The 16,716-nt window shown below is 40.2% G+C and overlaps 1 protein-coding gene across 1 annotated transcript in view; it reads left to right on the forward strand.

Annotated features, from left to right (window-relative positions):
• Nucleotides 1–16,716, forward strand: part of Msn (moesin) — a 70,585-nt gene that overhangs the window by 37,253 nt on the left and 16,616 nt on the right. The window contains exons 2-3 of the mRNA XM_005081148.4: nucleotides 8,663–8,746; nucleotides 16,545–16,640. Coding sequence (XP_005081205.1) covers nucleotides 8,663–8,746; nucleotides 16,545–16,640 — 180 coding nt within the window. The remainder of the gene's footprint in view (nucleotides 1–8,662; nucleotides 8,747–16,544; nucleotides 16,641–16,716) is intronic.

The following is a 16,716-nucleotide window of genomic DNA, read 5'->3' on the forward strand; positions in this document are numbered from 1 at the left end:
ACACTGGGCCAATGCCTCTTTTCCGTACCTCAGTGTTTGTATTTGTGAACCCTTGGACTTGAATCAGATGATCACTGAGGGCCCTTTCAGGTCTTATTCCACACTGTTTATCATTTTGGAGACTAAAGTTAAGAAGCTCTGGAAGGAGAAATCAGGTGAATTTCAGAGGAATGACCATGCTAAGGACACTGTGGGGCAACCCATGTACCTGCAGAAAGATCTGAGCTGGAGTTGGGCTTACACACACACACACACACACACACACACACACGCACGCACGCACGCACGCACGCACACACGCGCGAGTAGTTTCTTTCCTGACTTTCATATGAGAGGAATAAAGGGGGACAAGATTTGCATCTGGACCGACAAAAGCTCCTAAAATCAAGGCTGCAGTGAGGAAGATGCAGTTGCTAAGATGACATCATTGTTTCTGATTTTTGGCATCTTAGGCCTCGGTGCTGAGCTCGTCTCCCACACTGATAATGTGGTTGTATTTTTGTTGCTGAGAAGGTTTAGTGCCCCAAACATGGTAACTGAAAGAGTAGCACTCCAGTCTCTAGTGTACTCTTGTCTGTCGGTTGAAATGCTTCTTGGAATTTTTGGAGGGCAGGGCTGAGTCAAAACAAATGAAAGAGACTCTTGTCTCCTATGCCTTTTTGGAGCAGCTGGAGTGGTTGGAGAACCAACGTTGAGTCATGAAGGTATGGGTGTGGGTCACTCAGGATTGGTGTGGTTCTCTTTTATAAAAACTGTGGGGAACAGACCCAGGCATAGGAAAGGGTAAGCCCAGACAGGTCTGGAAAGGTCTGGGAATAGGTCAAAAGAGATCTAAGGGGATAATCGTACCAGGTGCCATTTCCAAATCACTAGGGAGAAAGAATGAGTTGTTGCAAAGTGGATGAGAGAGAGAGAGAGAGAGAGAGAGAGAGAGAGAGAGAGGCAGAGACAGAGACAGAGACAGAGAGACAGAGAAACACAGAGAGAGACAGACAGAGAGACAGAGTTGCAGGGAGGGTGCATGGGGAAGGAGTTCTGCAGTTCCTGGGCTAGAGAGTCAAGGCAACTTCTGTTTTCTTCTTAGGGAAAAGATGCAAGATGCCCTTGAGGCTGTTCTGTTATCCTGTGGATCAAGATAGGCCAGGCCCTGCAGCAGGAAATGCTGGGGGAAGGTGTTTCAGGTGACTGCCCAAGGAAGGGATTGGAGTGCTGGGGTTGCTGTAGTAAAGCTTGTACTTCCTCTGGCTCGTCTTCTTCCTCCAATTATAATGGTCTTCCTCACATTATCACACACACACACCCCCAAAAGCACAGAAAGAAAGGCCACTCTCTCAGAATTCAGAGATGGCAGGTAGTTGGTGAGATTGTTGAGCTCAGACCAAACCGGTCTGCCTCAGGGAGACAAGGGAACCCTATCCAAACAGTGTTTCCCAGATATACCCAGGCTTCCTATGCTACAGTGTGTGGGCTTTGGCAAAATAGTTACCAAGGCAGTGTCTGAAGAGAGCAGTGAAATTACCATGACTAGAGAGGTGGGTGGAGTTATGGAAGGAGCTCCAGGAATGTCCAGAAGACCCGCCTCCACCAACTGCTAGCAGGGGCAATTTGGCTTTAGTGATGTGAACTGAGCCTGTGGGTGATGGGGCTGGCACAGAGTTGGCATAGAGTAAGTGTTCTGTCACTGCCCCTATGTACTTCAGTTTGTTCACTTACCAACTGACAAAAGGTTTGCTCATCTTTCCAGTGAGTTAACTTGTGATCATTTCTCTCCCCTTCTCCCCTGGGGGGTATCTGTGTTATCTAGTTAGGAACAGACAGCAGGTAGGGGCAAGTTATGGCCAGACCACTTTGCAGGTCTGCTGCTTACCTGGATGATCCTGGCTCGAGGGAAAGGAAAGGTCTTTTATTTGAAGCTACTGGACACATAAAAAAGTACCCCAACTACTGTTGCCAGCATTGGCCTGATTATGTTTCAGGCTAACCAACTTGGGATGAAGGAGTGGTCCTTGTTGAAGGCTTTAGATAGGCAACCACCAAGATGAGTTAATTTTCAGAGAGGCTTCCTGTGGGAAGTATCTATGTTCAATTGTTCATTAAGCATCAATGGATTTATTGTTCTTGGACTAGAGGTGGGAGGGCCAGTGTGTGTGAGAGGATGACACACTCTTGAAATTCGTACTCATGGTTTTTGTTGTCTTGATCCTTAAACCCTTCTGTTCTCCATAGATAGTCTTTGAGCTCAGTCTATGCCTGCATATTCAGGCCTAGCTTAGGCAAGGATTTAGTGGTGTAAACAGTTCTCTTTTCTGCGAATTTTGCTTTAAATTGCTAGTTTACCCAGATCAGCTCCTTTATTCCCTGCCAGGGAAATTTTTTGCTGGATTTCAAAGCTTCAATTTCAGGTTTTAAGAAAATTTCTGTGTGGATTTATGTGTGCATGACAATAGAGTGCAGAGGTCAGAGGACATCTTATGACATTTGCTTCTTTCCTCCCAACATATAAATTCATGGCTTTGAACTCAGGCTATCAGGCTTGGTGCTGGGCACCTCTACCCACTGGCCACCCCTTTTTAATGAACTTTCCCAACCAAAACACCTCCCTCAACGAAAAAGAGAGGTTGATTCCAAAAGGAGGACAGTAGGTGCTTATGTCCAGAGGGCTGTAGCATGTCTTGTGTTTTTGCATCTCAAGATTATCAAAGAACAAACTAACCTTAACTGTTACTAACTCTTAACCATCCCCATCAATTTATTTTACTCAAGTCCCCTTTCCTCACTTTTGTTTTGGTTTTTCTATTTTGAGTCTCTTTTCCCCAAATCAATCCTGTCCTTGGAGATCTATGGAAAAACCACCTTAATATGATTCTTAATTTGCACAAAAGATTTTTCTGTTCTGCTTTTCAGGGACTTCCCTGTGTATCACCATTGCAGTTCTTTGGTAATTCAGTAATTGCCTCAAGGTCAGAGAAGAGTTTTACAGTTCTCCTACACCCATCATTCTTTAAACACTGTGCTGCTTCTGTATTAGGTGGCCTGAAATACATTTCTAGGAAGTCCCTTAACCAGAAATCCTTCTATCCATGAATAGCATCTGAAACAGGAATGGACCTATGAATGCAGATACAGTTGGTCCTCAACCAACTGTGGGTTGAAAATATTTGGGGAAAAACTGCATCTGTACTGAGCATGTGTAGACTTTGTATGATTATCTCTGAAAAGCCTTTGCATTGTATTATAACATTTGTTTATGTTGTACAAGACTGAACCTGGGGCCTTATGTTTGCTAAACCACGCTGTACTACCAAGTTACATTCCAAACCCTTATAAGTATTATAAATTATTTAGAGATGATTTAGAGAACCCAAGAGGATGTATGTAGGTTATATGCAAATATTATGACTTTTTTCAAGACACGGGAACATTTGTGGAGTTTAGTATCCATGGGGGTCCTGAAAGCAGTCCTTTCCTAAGGGATGCCAACATTTTTTTTCACTAAACTCTAACTTAAGATTTATCCTTTTAATTATAAATATAAGCAAAAAATTAGTAGCAGCAATACCTATGATATTGTCATCAGTGGAAGTCATAAGATATTTGGATATTCCAGATATCCCAAAATATCATTTAAACTAAAATTAAAATTACAGTAGTGCAATAGCTATGTTGTACCCAGAAGACGTGTCACCCCCTCTACCTCATGGACTGTTGACAATGCTTATTGAAGGAGTGGTGTCACTCTTGTAAAAGACACAGCCACAGATAAATTTCCTTACTATATTCACAAACTTCTCATCCATGCTTGGGCAAGGAAATCAAATTAAACTTAGTGGACCAAACAGCAAAAGGAAGACATAGAAACAAGGACAGGGACTCATTAAGAAGAGTGCCAATGGGAGATAGAGGGGGGATGAAGGGTGTGTAAATTGACTGAAATTCATTGTATACGTGTATGAATCTGTCAAACAACGAAAAGATTAAAAAAAAAGAAATCACAGTAGTAACTATTAAGACCCAATGCTAGGTAACTTTATACAATATGTAAGTCCATGTTACTAAATTTGACATACATTTCAATATAGATTGTCTCCTTGTATTTATTTTATGCCTTTGAAAATATTCTGAGAAGTGTCCCATTGCCTTTGCTAGATTGGCAAGACTGGTACCTGCCATAAAAAGGTTAAGAAGTAAAATGTCCTCTTCTTTCTCTAAATGTACTGTGTTTAGGCTACCTGTGCTCCCACGCCTGTACTATCCATGGAGCTTTGTGCATGCTGGGTAACTGCACTACCATTGAACTACATCCTTACCCTAAACACATCTATTTCATAGTCTCTTATTCAATGGCTATTCATGTAGCCAGCATTTTCTTTGTGCCTACTTATAATTACAGAGATGTAATTGTGTAATTCTAGATTAGAAATAAACATTGAGATGAGAATAAACTAATGTATTAGAACAGTCAGTATCCCATTCCATCCTCTCTATATCCTTATTCATTGTTTTTTGGTATGCATATTGTATGCTGTATATACATGCTTGTGTGGGTATGAACATGTGTAGAGGACAGAGGTAAATGTCAGGTGACTTCCTCTATCACTTTCCATTTTATTTATGAAAAAGGGTCTCATGCTGAAACTCACGCTTATTGATTGACTAAGCTGATTCGCCACTGAGCTCAGGAATCTGCCTCCCTCTACCCCTTGCCATGCTGGAACTAGAGACATGCACCATTGATACCAACTTTTATGTGGGTACTGGGAATTGAACTCAGGTACTCACACTTGCAGAGCAAGAATTCTACTTACTGACCCATCTCCTCATCCCCATTATATAGCAGCACAAGGTGACTTGAGGATGTATTTAGCATGGCAACCCTTTCCTCACAAATTCCAGCCTGCTGGGCCATTTTCTCCATACTGTATGACAACTCATTACTGTAGGGCTCACTGGGTTGGCAGGATGCTTAGGGTAACACCAAGTAAGCTGGCTAACCTTGCCTTACCCTCACAAGGCACTTGCTTTACTTGTACTTGTCTTTGGGAACTTTCCTGTCTCATTGTCCGTCCTGAAATAGATTTCCTCCCCAAATCTCTGGTGAGATTTATTTATAAAGTTATTCCTTTGGTCTGGTATTCATCAGAAGTGTTTAGCTGGTAAAATGGTGTCTGCCTCCAAGTTCGTGCTACCTGACCTTCATGCTTGTGAAAAGCCCAAAGATACAAAGACTTAGTAACGTTCAGTATCATACCTATTCCAAGGGGATCCACATCTTTGGCAAGTCTGTATTTTGGTTTCCCCTCAATAGTGTGAATATTGTTTCAACAAGGGAATAAGCACCCATAAGTTTAGCATTCAGAAACAAAGCCTAACTAGCACTATATACATTATGAAGCTGAGCTCATATATTGTATGAAATTTTAGGCTTATAATTTTATTATATTTGTGTGTATGTATGTGAATGTGAGTGTGAGTGTGTGTGTGGTATGTGTGCACATGGAGGTCAGAGGACAATCTACAGAGTTGGTTCTCTTCCTCCACCATGTGTGTCTGAAGGCTTTGGTTCAGATCATCAGACTTGGTAGCAAGAGCCATCTTGATATCCTCAAAGCATGATATTTTATATGACTACATAATAAACCATCATTTGGATGTATTGTATAGCAAAATATCTAGTAGTATAAAATTTTAACTTTTTTTTCCCATTGGAAGCCTTCCATATTTTGTAAGAAGAAATTAGCATATTGGTTTAAATAGTAAAGTCTGGACATAGACCGGTATTCAAACGCTCACATACTAGCATTATGATTATGTGTCTGTGATATAATAATATATCTATGTTCTGATCCCCAATGTAGAAACAATCACAATAATGACTGTTACTGTGTTAGAGGGGAAGTACATATGAAGTACCTAGTGAGTTGTATATCTAGATACATGAAAGTGGTTGTTTATTGTTACTGTATTTACTAGTACCACCACTGTCAAGGTTTTACTGAAGAAAAATCTCTTTCAAAATAAAATCTCAATTTTCTTTGGCGTAGGCCAGGGAATCTATTTCTAACACTGTGACTATGCTGTCTAGTGCTAATGAAATCCTATGTGGCTACCTGATATGCTCTCTTTTTAATTAAAAAAGGCTTCTAAGGATTTCTTTAATTCAACTTCCTCTGTGCAGAGGTATTTTCGGAAAGTGGGACCATCTGTCTCTGCATATCAATGATTGCCCACTTCCTTGCAGTTCAAGAGTTCTTTCCATTACCTTGGAAATATGGTAGGCCATTGAAAAACTTTCATCTTATGGCCAAACACATCTTGGCAAACAATCTCATAGTTTGTGTTTTTGAATACCCATGATGTATCAGGAATTTTGTGAAGCAACAAGTCTACCAGAGATGGCAGGAAAGAAAACCATCTTTGCGTCCTGGCTTGTGTCTCCTGAGTAGCAACAGTCTCTGAGGATAATTTGGGGTTGAACTTTTGTCTAAAACTGTAGACAGCATAACTCCAACTTGCTAGTAGTCTGTATCTGGGCTATTGGACAGAGATAGTCCTAGAAGAGGCCGCATAGACACGTCAGGGAAATGGTGGACTGTGATGCACTAACTAAACTGTTAGCCTCTGAGACTGTCTAAAAGCTTCGATTTTAGTGGCTACTAGGAGTTCTCATTCCCCTTCCTTAATAAGCTACTGTCACTTGATATTTTTCTCTTTTCATTTAAAATATGCAATATATTAATATTTTTTCATTTAAATATTTTTGAAAAATATAATTACACCATTACACTCCCCCTCTTCACTCCTGCCTTATAGTTTGGTCAGTGCCTGGCTCTCTCTCTTTGTGATAGCGCATTTATATTGTACACATTCACCTCTGCTGATGTCCTTTTCCTCTCCCTGGAAAGAACAGTAAGACACAAATAAAGGAAGTGTTAGCAGAACAAGGCAGTGTATAGAACCACAGACTTCATTATTAGGATGATCCTTAGCTATTGCTTTGATTAGCTGCTCCCTCATCCCATGTCTTTCTGCTCTTGTGCAGATGTGGGAAATTAAGGTCCAAGAAAAGGATAAGAGATATTCATGTTGGTAAATTGAGCCCATTATACCGAGACTAGGCTTGGAACCCAGTTTTAAATTTGTTTTTCTTCTTCTACAATTGTGTATGTGTATGTGTATGTGTATGTGTTTGTGTATGTGTATGTGTTTGTGTATGTGTATGTATGTGTATGTGTATGTGTATGTATAGACACTGTATACCTGTACACATATTTTGGTCATATTCTTCATTTTGTCCTTCTTACTCTCTTTACCTTCAATAGTTGTTGTGTATGTGTATGCTCCACTGCATTTAATTAGGGTTTCTTACATGAACACTTGTGGGAGATTACTTACTTGAGCAAGGACAACTTACCAGAATGATCCCCTAACATTTAATTGGCTATAGTTCTTTAGGGAAGGATGGAGTCTCATTAGCACCCGCCCTGTCCTCGTTGATGTGCCCAATATTGTGCAGATCTTGTGTAACTATGCAGTATTTCTGTGAGTTCATAGACAACAGTTACAGGACTCCTCTCCACCCTCCGGCACTTAATATTCTTTCTACCCTATCTTTTATGATGTTCTCCAGGCTTTGGTTTGGAGCAGGTAAGTACAGATGCCTTGTTTAGGATCAAGCACTCAGAAATCAATTATTCTCAGCACTTTGATCAGTTCTGAGTCTATCTTAACTGAAAGCCATTGCAAAAAGGAACTTTAAGGTTTAGAGTAAAATAAGTTTATGGATATAAGCACACATTTAGAGGCCTGTTTGACTCCATGCCTACAGAGTAAATCAATATTAGTAGGTTCCCCACTAAGGCATATGACCTCCCCAGTCATGGGCTTTTGAGCAGGCTTACAGTACTGAGCATGACTTCCCTCCTGTGGAGTTGGTCTCAAATTCAATTAGAAAGTGGTTGGTTACTCCCATAACCATCATGCTTCTACTGCAGTGGTTCACAACTTCCTAATGCTGCAACCCTTTAACACAGTTCCTCATGTTGAGGTGACCCGCCAACCATATAAGTATTTTCATTTCTACTTCATAACTGTAATTTTGCTACTGTTGTGAGTAGTAATGAAAATATGTGTGTGTCCTGATGGTCTTAGATGACCCCTATGAAAATGTCCTTCAACCCACCAAAGGGGTGTGGCACATTTTGCTTAGAAGGTTGATGTTGTAGCTTGGAAAGTTCATAGCAGAGAAACCATTTTTTTATTTTACCTTGCTCCTACAACTACCTACTTATACCATAGATAAGTCAGGCTGTAGTCCAGAGGTAAGAAGAAAATGTTGTGGGCTGCAATTGGCTGGGGTAGATAGCAAACACTTTCTGGAAGAAATAAAGTCAGTATTTTCTTCCTCTGTAGTAGGATGATTTGCATTCTTGATTGCCTCTTGGTGAAGCATTGTCTGTGGTTTTTTTTATCTTCAGTAATGTGGTTGAGAATATGGCTAAGTTATGACTTATGTCAATATTTTACCTTTCTTCATACCAGTTCCTTGTTTACTCAGTTTCTTGGCATTTGGATTTCTTTCTCCAAATTTGAACAGAGACATTTGTTCAACCCCCTGTTGATCACATAGCCAGAAAACTAATTTGCTTTCTTTCATCTCATTCAGATCAGCGTGCGTGTGACCACCATGGATGCAGAGCTGGAGTTTGCCATTCAGCCCAACACCACTGGCAAGCAGCTGTTTGACCAGGTAAGGGAGGGCCTTGTTCCTTAACCATCATAGTGCAGACCACCCATTCATCCTATGTTTTGGAAAAGGCTTCTTTTCCTACTTGCCCTTCCAAGGAAGGTGAAAACAAAGTCTGGCTCCATATTTAATTAAAAAGGAGGGAAAGTTTAATTTTGGCAACCTGAAATCTAAGTCTCATTGTTCTAATACATCCTGTCCTCAATCCTGAACAATGGAGACAAGAGGCAGGGAGTGTGATTGATTCTGTGCTAGATTTGTTGAAAATATGAATATATTTTCCTTTCAACTTTAAAGATGTTCTCTTTCTCTCTCTCTCTCTAAAAGCTCAAGGTGTCTTGAACATACTATGTATCTTAGGCTGGCTTCTAATTCAAAATCCTTCTTCCTCAACCTCCCAGGTGTTAAGATTTTAGGCATGTTCCTCCATGCCTGTAAGTTGTCCTCTTACTTCCAGATGCATGCTGTGGCATGTGTGTCCATGTATGTATACAAGTGTGAACAAAAGGGAGAAAATTGAGGCTTACTTTATAGGCCTTTTGCTGTTATAAGAATGTAATATTATTTATATCTTTACCATTATCCAAAAAAATTATCATTGTGACATGTAAGGTTGTACAAAATCCCAGATCAGAAATGGACAAGACAATAAGAAAAAGCAAATCGCTTGGAAGGAAGTACTATATACAAGCACATGGTAGAGTAGTAAATGATGACTTCCCTTCTAATACCATGATGCTTTTTGTCTCATTTATATATTAGAATTGGGAGATAGTTTTGTTGATCTAATTTTGGATTTAGTTGGAACTTACTTCTTCTCTGGAGCTATGTTTTTTTTAATGTTTCAGGGTAATCACTGATTGTTAATTTGTGAAAATATAAGTTAGTCTGAGACACTTCTAAATACATAAGTAATGTGTTGACATTCCCATAGCTAACAAGTGATGACAGTACTAGTCTGCAACGAATGAATGCATTTTGATTATATTAAAGTTTTCATGTGAGTTATATATTGGAGAGCTTTTAAAAGGACAGACTAGTGAATTTGAAAGGATACTGGATAGAAATTTAAAAATTCTGATCTCCAGAGCTGGCTTTGCTGCTAATTCCTTGTTTCATGCAAACATTTCTTTGGACCTCAGTTTTGTATCTGTAAATGGTTCTTAAAATTTGGTTATCTTTTAAAAATTTATCTCTGCCACTTTTTCTACACATCTTCTTCTCCCTCTTCTTTGTTGCAGTTGTTTAGAGTTCAGACAACCCTTTTCTGTAAAAGAAGGAAAATACCTTATTTGTGTTGGTATGAGGAGACAGAACATCTCTTCTGTATTGGCTTCTATTGGTCTGTAAGACAAACATGAGGAGGCAGCCACTATACCATGGGTTTACATAGTAGGTTTTTAGGAAGAGGTGCTGAGGGGAGAGAATCCATCATGGTGGAATTTTACTTTAGCTTCATCTTAAACTCCTTCCAGAGTTCTGATTCTATCCACTCCTCTCCAAAACCAAATGATCACTATACCCTTCCTTCCCTGCTCTTCCCACTGGAGTTTGTCCTGCTGAAGACATGCCTTAGAGCCTGGGGCAAATATAATCTGTGGGCAAAATTTTATTAATAAAAAAACCTTTACTAGGTAATTCATTGTTATTGCTTTGATTTATGTACTGTGCCTGTAGTTCTGTAGGTGGTCACTATGGCTACAAGCCTTGCACAGATTGGAATGGTAATAGGGGTCAGGGGGAGGAATGAGGTATTGGTGTATAACTCTGGCTGATGTGACACTTAATTATGTAGTCCAGGCTGCCTGGAACTTAGAGCAATATTCCTGTCTTAGGCACCGGACTCCTGGAATTACAGACATGTGCAAGCATTCCTGGTTGGTATGCTACTCTTAAGGTTATTGCCTCCCAAACAGAGAGCCCTTAAGAACTTTTAGTCTTTCATAATCATCGAGAAAAGGACTGAGAGAGAAAAGCAGATAATTTATCATCTAGATGAGCAATGCCTTGGGAATTATATTTATTGAGCATCTACTATAGATTGTCCCTGGGTAGGCGCTTTAGATAAAATTTCATTCAGATTAGAGTGACTCTGAAGTTGGGTGTTGTAGCCTGTAATCTCTGAAGATGGAGGCAGGAAGATCAGGAGTTCAAAGGCATTCTCAAGAGTATATAACTATAATTGAGGCCAGCCTGAGCAACAGGAGATCCTGTCTCAACAGACAAATGAACAAATGAAAAAGTGACCTTGAGTTCTATTATACAACATGATGACTATTGTTAGTAATAGTACATTCAGTATATTATATTCTTGAAAAATGGTGAATTGGGTTGGAAGGGACACATATGTGAGGTTTTACATATAGCTAGGTTCTTTTATCATCACAATGATCCTGTCCCTAAGAGTACAAAGAACATAGCTTGGTATGTCATGTCATTAGCAAGTTGCAATAGATAGTTTCATATGTAGTTCTCAACAAACATACCTTTCTCCCACTTCAATACACTGTGTGGGGTGAATGAGGGTGCTATAGCATGGAGATGCCTCAGAGATGTGTTTTCTGTCCCTAGGTCCCCTGAGAGGATAGCATAGACAAAAAGAGTACAACCACCCTATAAGGTTAGAAGGGCCAGAGCCTTGCTGTCACAGGGGAAAAGTATTGGAGAAAGTATCTGAACGTGACCAGATACTAAGCAACTATCTCTTGGGCTGCAAGCAAATGGCGATGACAATCCACAGAGGTCCATGTGCACAGGTGGTGGGAGGGTGTGAGCTCTTCCCTTTCTCTAGCTTGATAAAGCATGGGGAAGAAATCCATTCTGCCTGACTTGGAGACCCAGCGTTCAAGGAAGCCCTTCTGGAAGAACTGGGGCTTGAGAGGAATTGACTAAAGCTCTAAGGCCATTCTAGAGCTCAGCAGGCATCTGGCTTATGACCAGAAAGGAAGTAAAAGAAAGAGGAAGCATATTTCTTGGCACCCAGTGATAAATAACATGCAACAATGGGAAACCATAGCTTGAGGAGGCCCAGGGCCTGGTGGGAAATGGGAATGGGGCCCACAATTGCTCTCACTTACTTGGGTTTCTTTTTGTGAGTGTGCTCGCTGCGAGGAAGAAAAAAGAATACATTTTGCTTCAGGCATACTGCATTTGCTTGCTTAATCTCTTGAGGCAGATCCTTCAAATGACTTCCTCTTGAAATTTGTACATGCCACTAGGTGGCAGGGCTACCACTATGAATAACACTGTTTTTGCTTTTTGAGATTATAATATAATTACAACATTTCTCCCTTCCATTGCTTCCTTCCACCCCTCCCATAGACCCCCCTCCCCACTCTCCTTTAGATTCATGACCTCTTTTTTCACTAATTGCTATTACACACACACACACACACACACACACACACACACACACACACATATATATACATATATAGAAAGAGAGAGGGAGAGTGAGAGAGAGAGATCCTGCCTGGCTTCTCAGTCATTCTAATAATCGATTTTTTAAAGAGCCAAACATATGGGGAATGTACTGGGAGTTCAGTTGAGGGAACCATAAAATCACAAAACTTTCTGACTGGCTGACTTTGCATTAGGACTTCTTTTTTTCTGGTTTTATTTTATAGGATTATTAACATCTTTTATGGCACTAATATTAGTAGTATCCCCACTATAGATGAGGGATTGAGAGGAACTGAGGGGGAAAGTTCTGCTTAACGTCACATAGCTAGCTATAAGGAATGAGTGGTATAGCTTGAGCCTCAACTTGGGTAGATTCTACTTTTTCCCAGTACCTTCTGTCAATTATACCCTGTGTGAGCTCCCTTTGTTTAGCGTACTCCCTAAACAGAAACTCGACTGAGTATCATCTGTTCTTTCAAGAAGATGCTCACTGGAGTTCAAGCTGTGTGGAGCAGAAGAAGCAGAGGTTGTGGCAGAGTCTTACAGATTTTTCCAGTTAAACATCGATTTGCTTTTAGGTGGGTGGTGATGCAGCTGCTGCTGAGCCTGTAATAGAATCTTAGTGCATTTCAGATGTCTGGGCACTGATGCAGTTTTGCACATACTTTTTCATGCTGTATTTTTCTTAAAGGGCTTTGGCCTTGCTTACGATGCAGCTCTGGGACTGTGAGATGGCTTATGATGTCGCTGGTTTGTTACACACATAGACACAGGTAGTATGCGAGGAAGGTGACATGTGGCACTGACTCGTGAATTGACTTCTGCAAGTAAAAACAGAGGGAAATGGGACTCTGTCTTATACCCTGAGACTCCTAGAAATTAGCAATGATTTTCTTACAGGCAAATCTCTTTCTTTTATTGGACTCCAATTTTCTTTCTTTGTAGTTTTATATTACCATCTATAAATTACAAGTAATAATTGGTTTTCTTTCTTTGTTCTTGTTATTTTTCAAGACAGTTTTTCTGTGTAGTAGTAGCCCTGGCTGTCCTGACCAGGTTATCCTCTATTGACAAGGTTAGCCTCAAACTCAGAGATTTACTTGTCTCCCTCTTGAGTGCCAGGATTAAAGGTGTGTGCCACTATGCCAAGCTTGGTATGGCATTTTCAATAAATGTACTTAATGTATTTTGTTCTATTCACCCCTCCCTTACTCCCACTAGTCTCAATTCCCACTCCTGCCAATCTCTTTCTTATTCTCAACTAGTTCCTCTTTGACTTTCCTGTCTGCCCTCTCCTAACCTGCAAGTTTCCTTATGGCCCTTTACAGAAGCATGGGTACCAACTGATAACTGCCTGTAGATCTTCCAAGATGGGTGTGGCATCACAAAGCCCTTTCCGTGACAGGATGTTAACTCAAATCTTACGTAGGTCTCATGTGGGCAATCACGGCTTTTGTGAGTAAGTTCATGACCGCACTTTTAAGGCTGACAGTAGTTCTTATATGTGGGATGCACACTTAATTTGAAGACAGTTTGATAGCACATCTGGTCTTCACTTTACTAGCCTATGCTGTGTGAACCCTGTTTATTCTCCACAGACTATTTGGGGAAATAGTGCTGAACACAGAATAGATTCACAGTCTCTAGGTTTTTTGTTTTTGTTTTCTTGTTCACCCAAAGTGTGTTTATTGGGATAGTTTCCCACTCACCTTGATTGATGATGCTTCTGGCGTATCTCTCACTTCCACCGTACCCCTAGGCATGTTTTGTATAGTCATTCACTGTGTTCCACTGCTTAAGGCTTTCTCAAGGGCAGCATTGAGGAACACTAGCTTAGGTCTTATGAGCAGGGAGTCTGGTACCAAAGGGAGCAAATACTTTTTCCCCAGGGGAAGGAACCATTTCTCAGGATTATAAGTACTCTACCCACTGGATCTACAGAGGTTTGTTCCCAGAAAAAAAGAGCTTGATTATTTTCTGTAACTTGAAAAAGCAGGGTCTTTCCTCCCCCCAGCCCTGCCCCACCTGAAATGGAGGTCTTGGCTACTATAAAATTGGAAGCAAGTAATTCTTGGCCCAATATCCTTGTTCTTGGAATTGGAATGGAGCCTGGAGTTGCCGGATTAAATGGACCGCATCACTCCGTGAACCATAATTGGCTATTTCCTTGTAGCCTGTAGTCACTGGCCATCTCTTTTGTCTTTGTTCTTTTTCAGTATCAGTTCTGACTTCAGACTGTATTTCCTTCTTCCCGTATCCTCATTTTGGAACTTGAGCATTGGTTGAGAGACTGTTCATCTCTCCAAGCTCAAGAGCTTAAGGAAGTGGAAAATTCATATCGTTTTGATTTCCCTATGCTCATAAAAGAAGAGGCAGTGTTCCTATCAAAATCCCCTTCAGTCCTTGGTTTTCTGAGTTGGCACAACTAGCCTCTTGTTTTAGGTAAAGGCCAATTGTTGCTTCACTAGTTCTATTCTTTTTATGCCCCACCCTTTCAGTACCTAAGCATGCTAGCCCTGTGGTCTATACTGTCTTCAGTGGGTCTTTTTCTTTCTCCAGGATCTGAATGTTTATGGAACTTTTCTTCTTCCCACCAGTTACATTTCAGTTAGAATTCTGAAACTGCATTGGAAAAAAATCAGAGTTCTTAGTTGGGTCCTATGTTAAATGTAAGATTAGAAAGAGATTTAAAATTTTTTCTCAGACCTATCCCTACATGTGAGATCATTTAATAATTGTTTGCCCCAATCAGATAATGAGGAAGTTGGGACTATTAATGTCATCAATAAAGGACAGCTGTGAAATTTGAATTGATGACACTAATGACTATCAGTTCAGTCAATTCTAAAGATGTAACTCGTCCATAAAAACCTAAAGGCCTAAGTTGGGGACATAGGAGCTCTGTTCTCCTTCAGTTGCATCTCTGCACCTTTTCTGTTTGTTCACTGTGTCTTTTGAAATGTGCCTCCTTTGTTAATTTGAGACAGACATTCAATATGTAGCCCTGGCTGTCCTGGAACTTGCCATGTAGACAAGGCTGGTGGTGAATTCACAGAAACCAGAGACCAGTCAGTCTCTACCTCCTGAGTGCTCAGAGTAAGCACATCTCTCCCTTTTTAGCTCAGGATCTCATGTAACCCAAACTGGACTCAGTGCTGACATTGAACTTCTGATCCTCTTGCCTCCACCTCCTCCTCTTGAGGGCTGGGATTACAGGCATGTATTACCATGCCCTATGTAATATTCTTTATAGGAAATAGAAAAAAAAGTGGCAAAGGATAATATATGAGACTATCCCCAGAAGATTATGATTCAGGAGTCAACCTGAGAATCTTTGTCTATAGTCTCTAATCTATTCTGGGAGTAGATAGCTATATAGTATTATAGGAGAAGGGAAATAGTGGCAGAAAGTAGGAGAATTCACTTGATTTAGAAATATAACATAATTTAAATCTTGACTCTGTCACTTACTATCTGCACCTTGGGCATATCACTTTGTTTCTGGACTTTTACTATTGCTATCTGTAAAATGAACATCACTGTACTTGTGTCATAGGGAAGATGATAGTGGTTGTAAGTAAGGTATTGGTGTGTACCAGTGTTCACATTAGCACTTAGTGGGGAGAGAAGTTGATATCAGTTCTTTCTTTTATCATTCATTATTATGTATTAATCATATGTTAATTGTAAAAAGTCATGGATTTAGGCAGAGGCAGGTGGATCTCTGTGAGTTCGAGGCCAGCCTGGTCTCCAAAGCGAGTTCCAAGACAGCCTCCAAAACAATACAGAGAAACCCTGTCTCGAAAAACCAAAAAAAGAAAAAAGTCATGGATTTGTGCCATTTTCATACACGTGTATTGCATTTTTATTATAATGACTGTCTTTTCATCCTTTGGGCCTTGTCCTTTTCCTAAATCGTTCCCCTTCTACTTCTATGTTCTTTTTTTTAAATCTAGACTCCTTGTATGACAGTAATTCCTTTTAAAATACATTTTTCTTAATTACTTAAGAATTTCACACATATATACAATGTGTTTCATCATATTCATCTCCATTGAGCTACCTTCAGACCCTCGCCCTCCCAACTTCATGTTCTCAGTTTTTTAACCCACAGAGTCTAATTAGTCTTGCCAGTATGTTCATAGGTATAGAGTCACTAACTGGAGTATGGGAAACCTACTAAAGGCCACATCTCTGAAGAAGATGGACTCTCGCTGCTCCAGGAACCATTAACTGCCAATAGACATCAGTTCTTGACTGCTTGTTTAGGTGTACTTTCTTTCCAGACTGGCAGAACCTTAAACCCTTTAAGGATAAATATAAGTTAGTTCCATCTTTATGTTCTTTAATTCCTGGCATGGGCTAGATATTAAACCAGTGACTGTTTTGTCTTTTCCAGGTGGTGAAAACAATTGGCTTGAGGGAAGTTTGGTTCTTTGGTCTGCAATACCAGGACACAAAAGCTTTTTCTACTTGGCTGAAACTCAATAAGAAGGTAATCACTTACTGCTGTCAGAAATTGTTCCAGCTAATGACATAGACTTGCTAGCAACCCTGAGATACTTAGTAAT

Source organism: Mesocricetus auratus, unplaced genomic scaffold, assembly GCF_017639785.1.
Source record: "Mesocricetus auratus isolate SY011 unplaced genomic scaffold, BCM_Maur_2.0 Super-Scaffold_100003, whole genome shotgun sequence".
In the NCBI taxonomy this organism is placed as follows: Eukaryota; Metazoa; Chordata; class Mammalia; order Rodentia; family Cricetidae; genus Mesocricetus; species Mesocricetus auratus.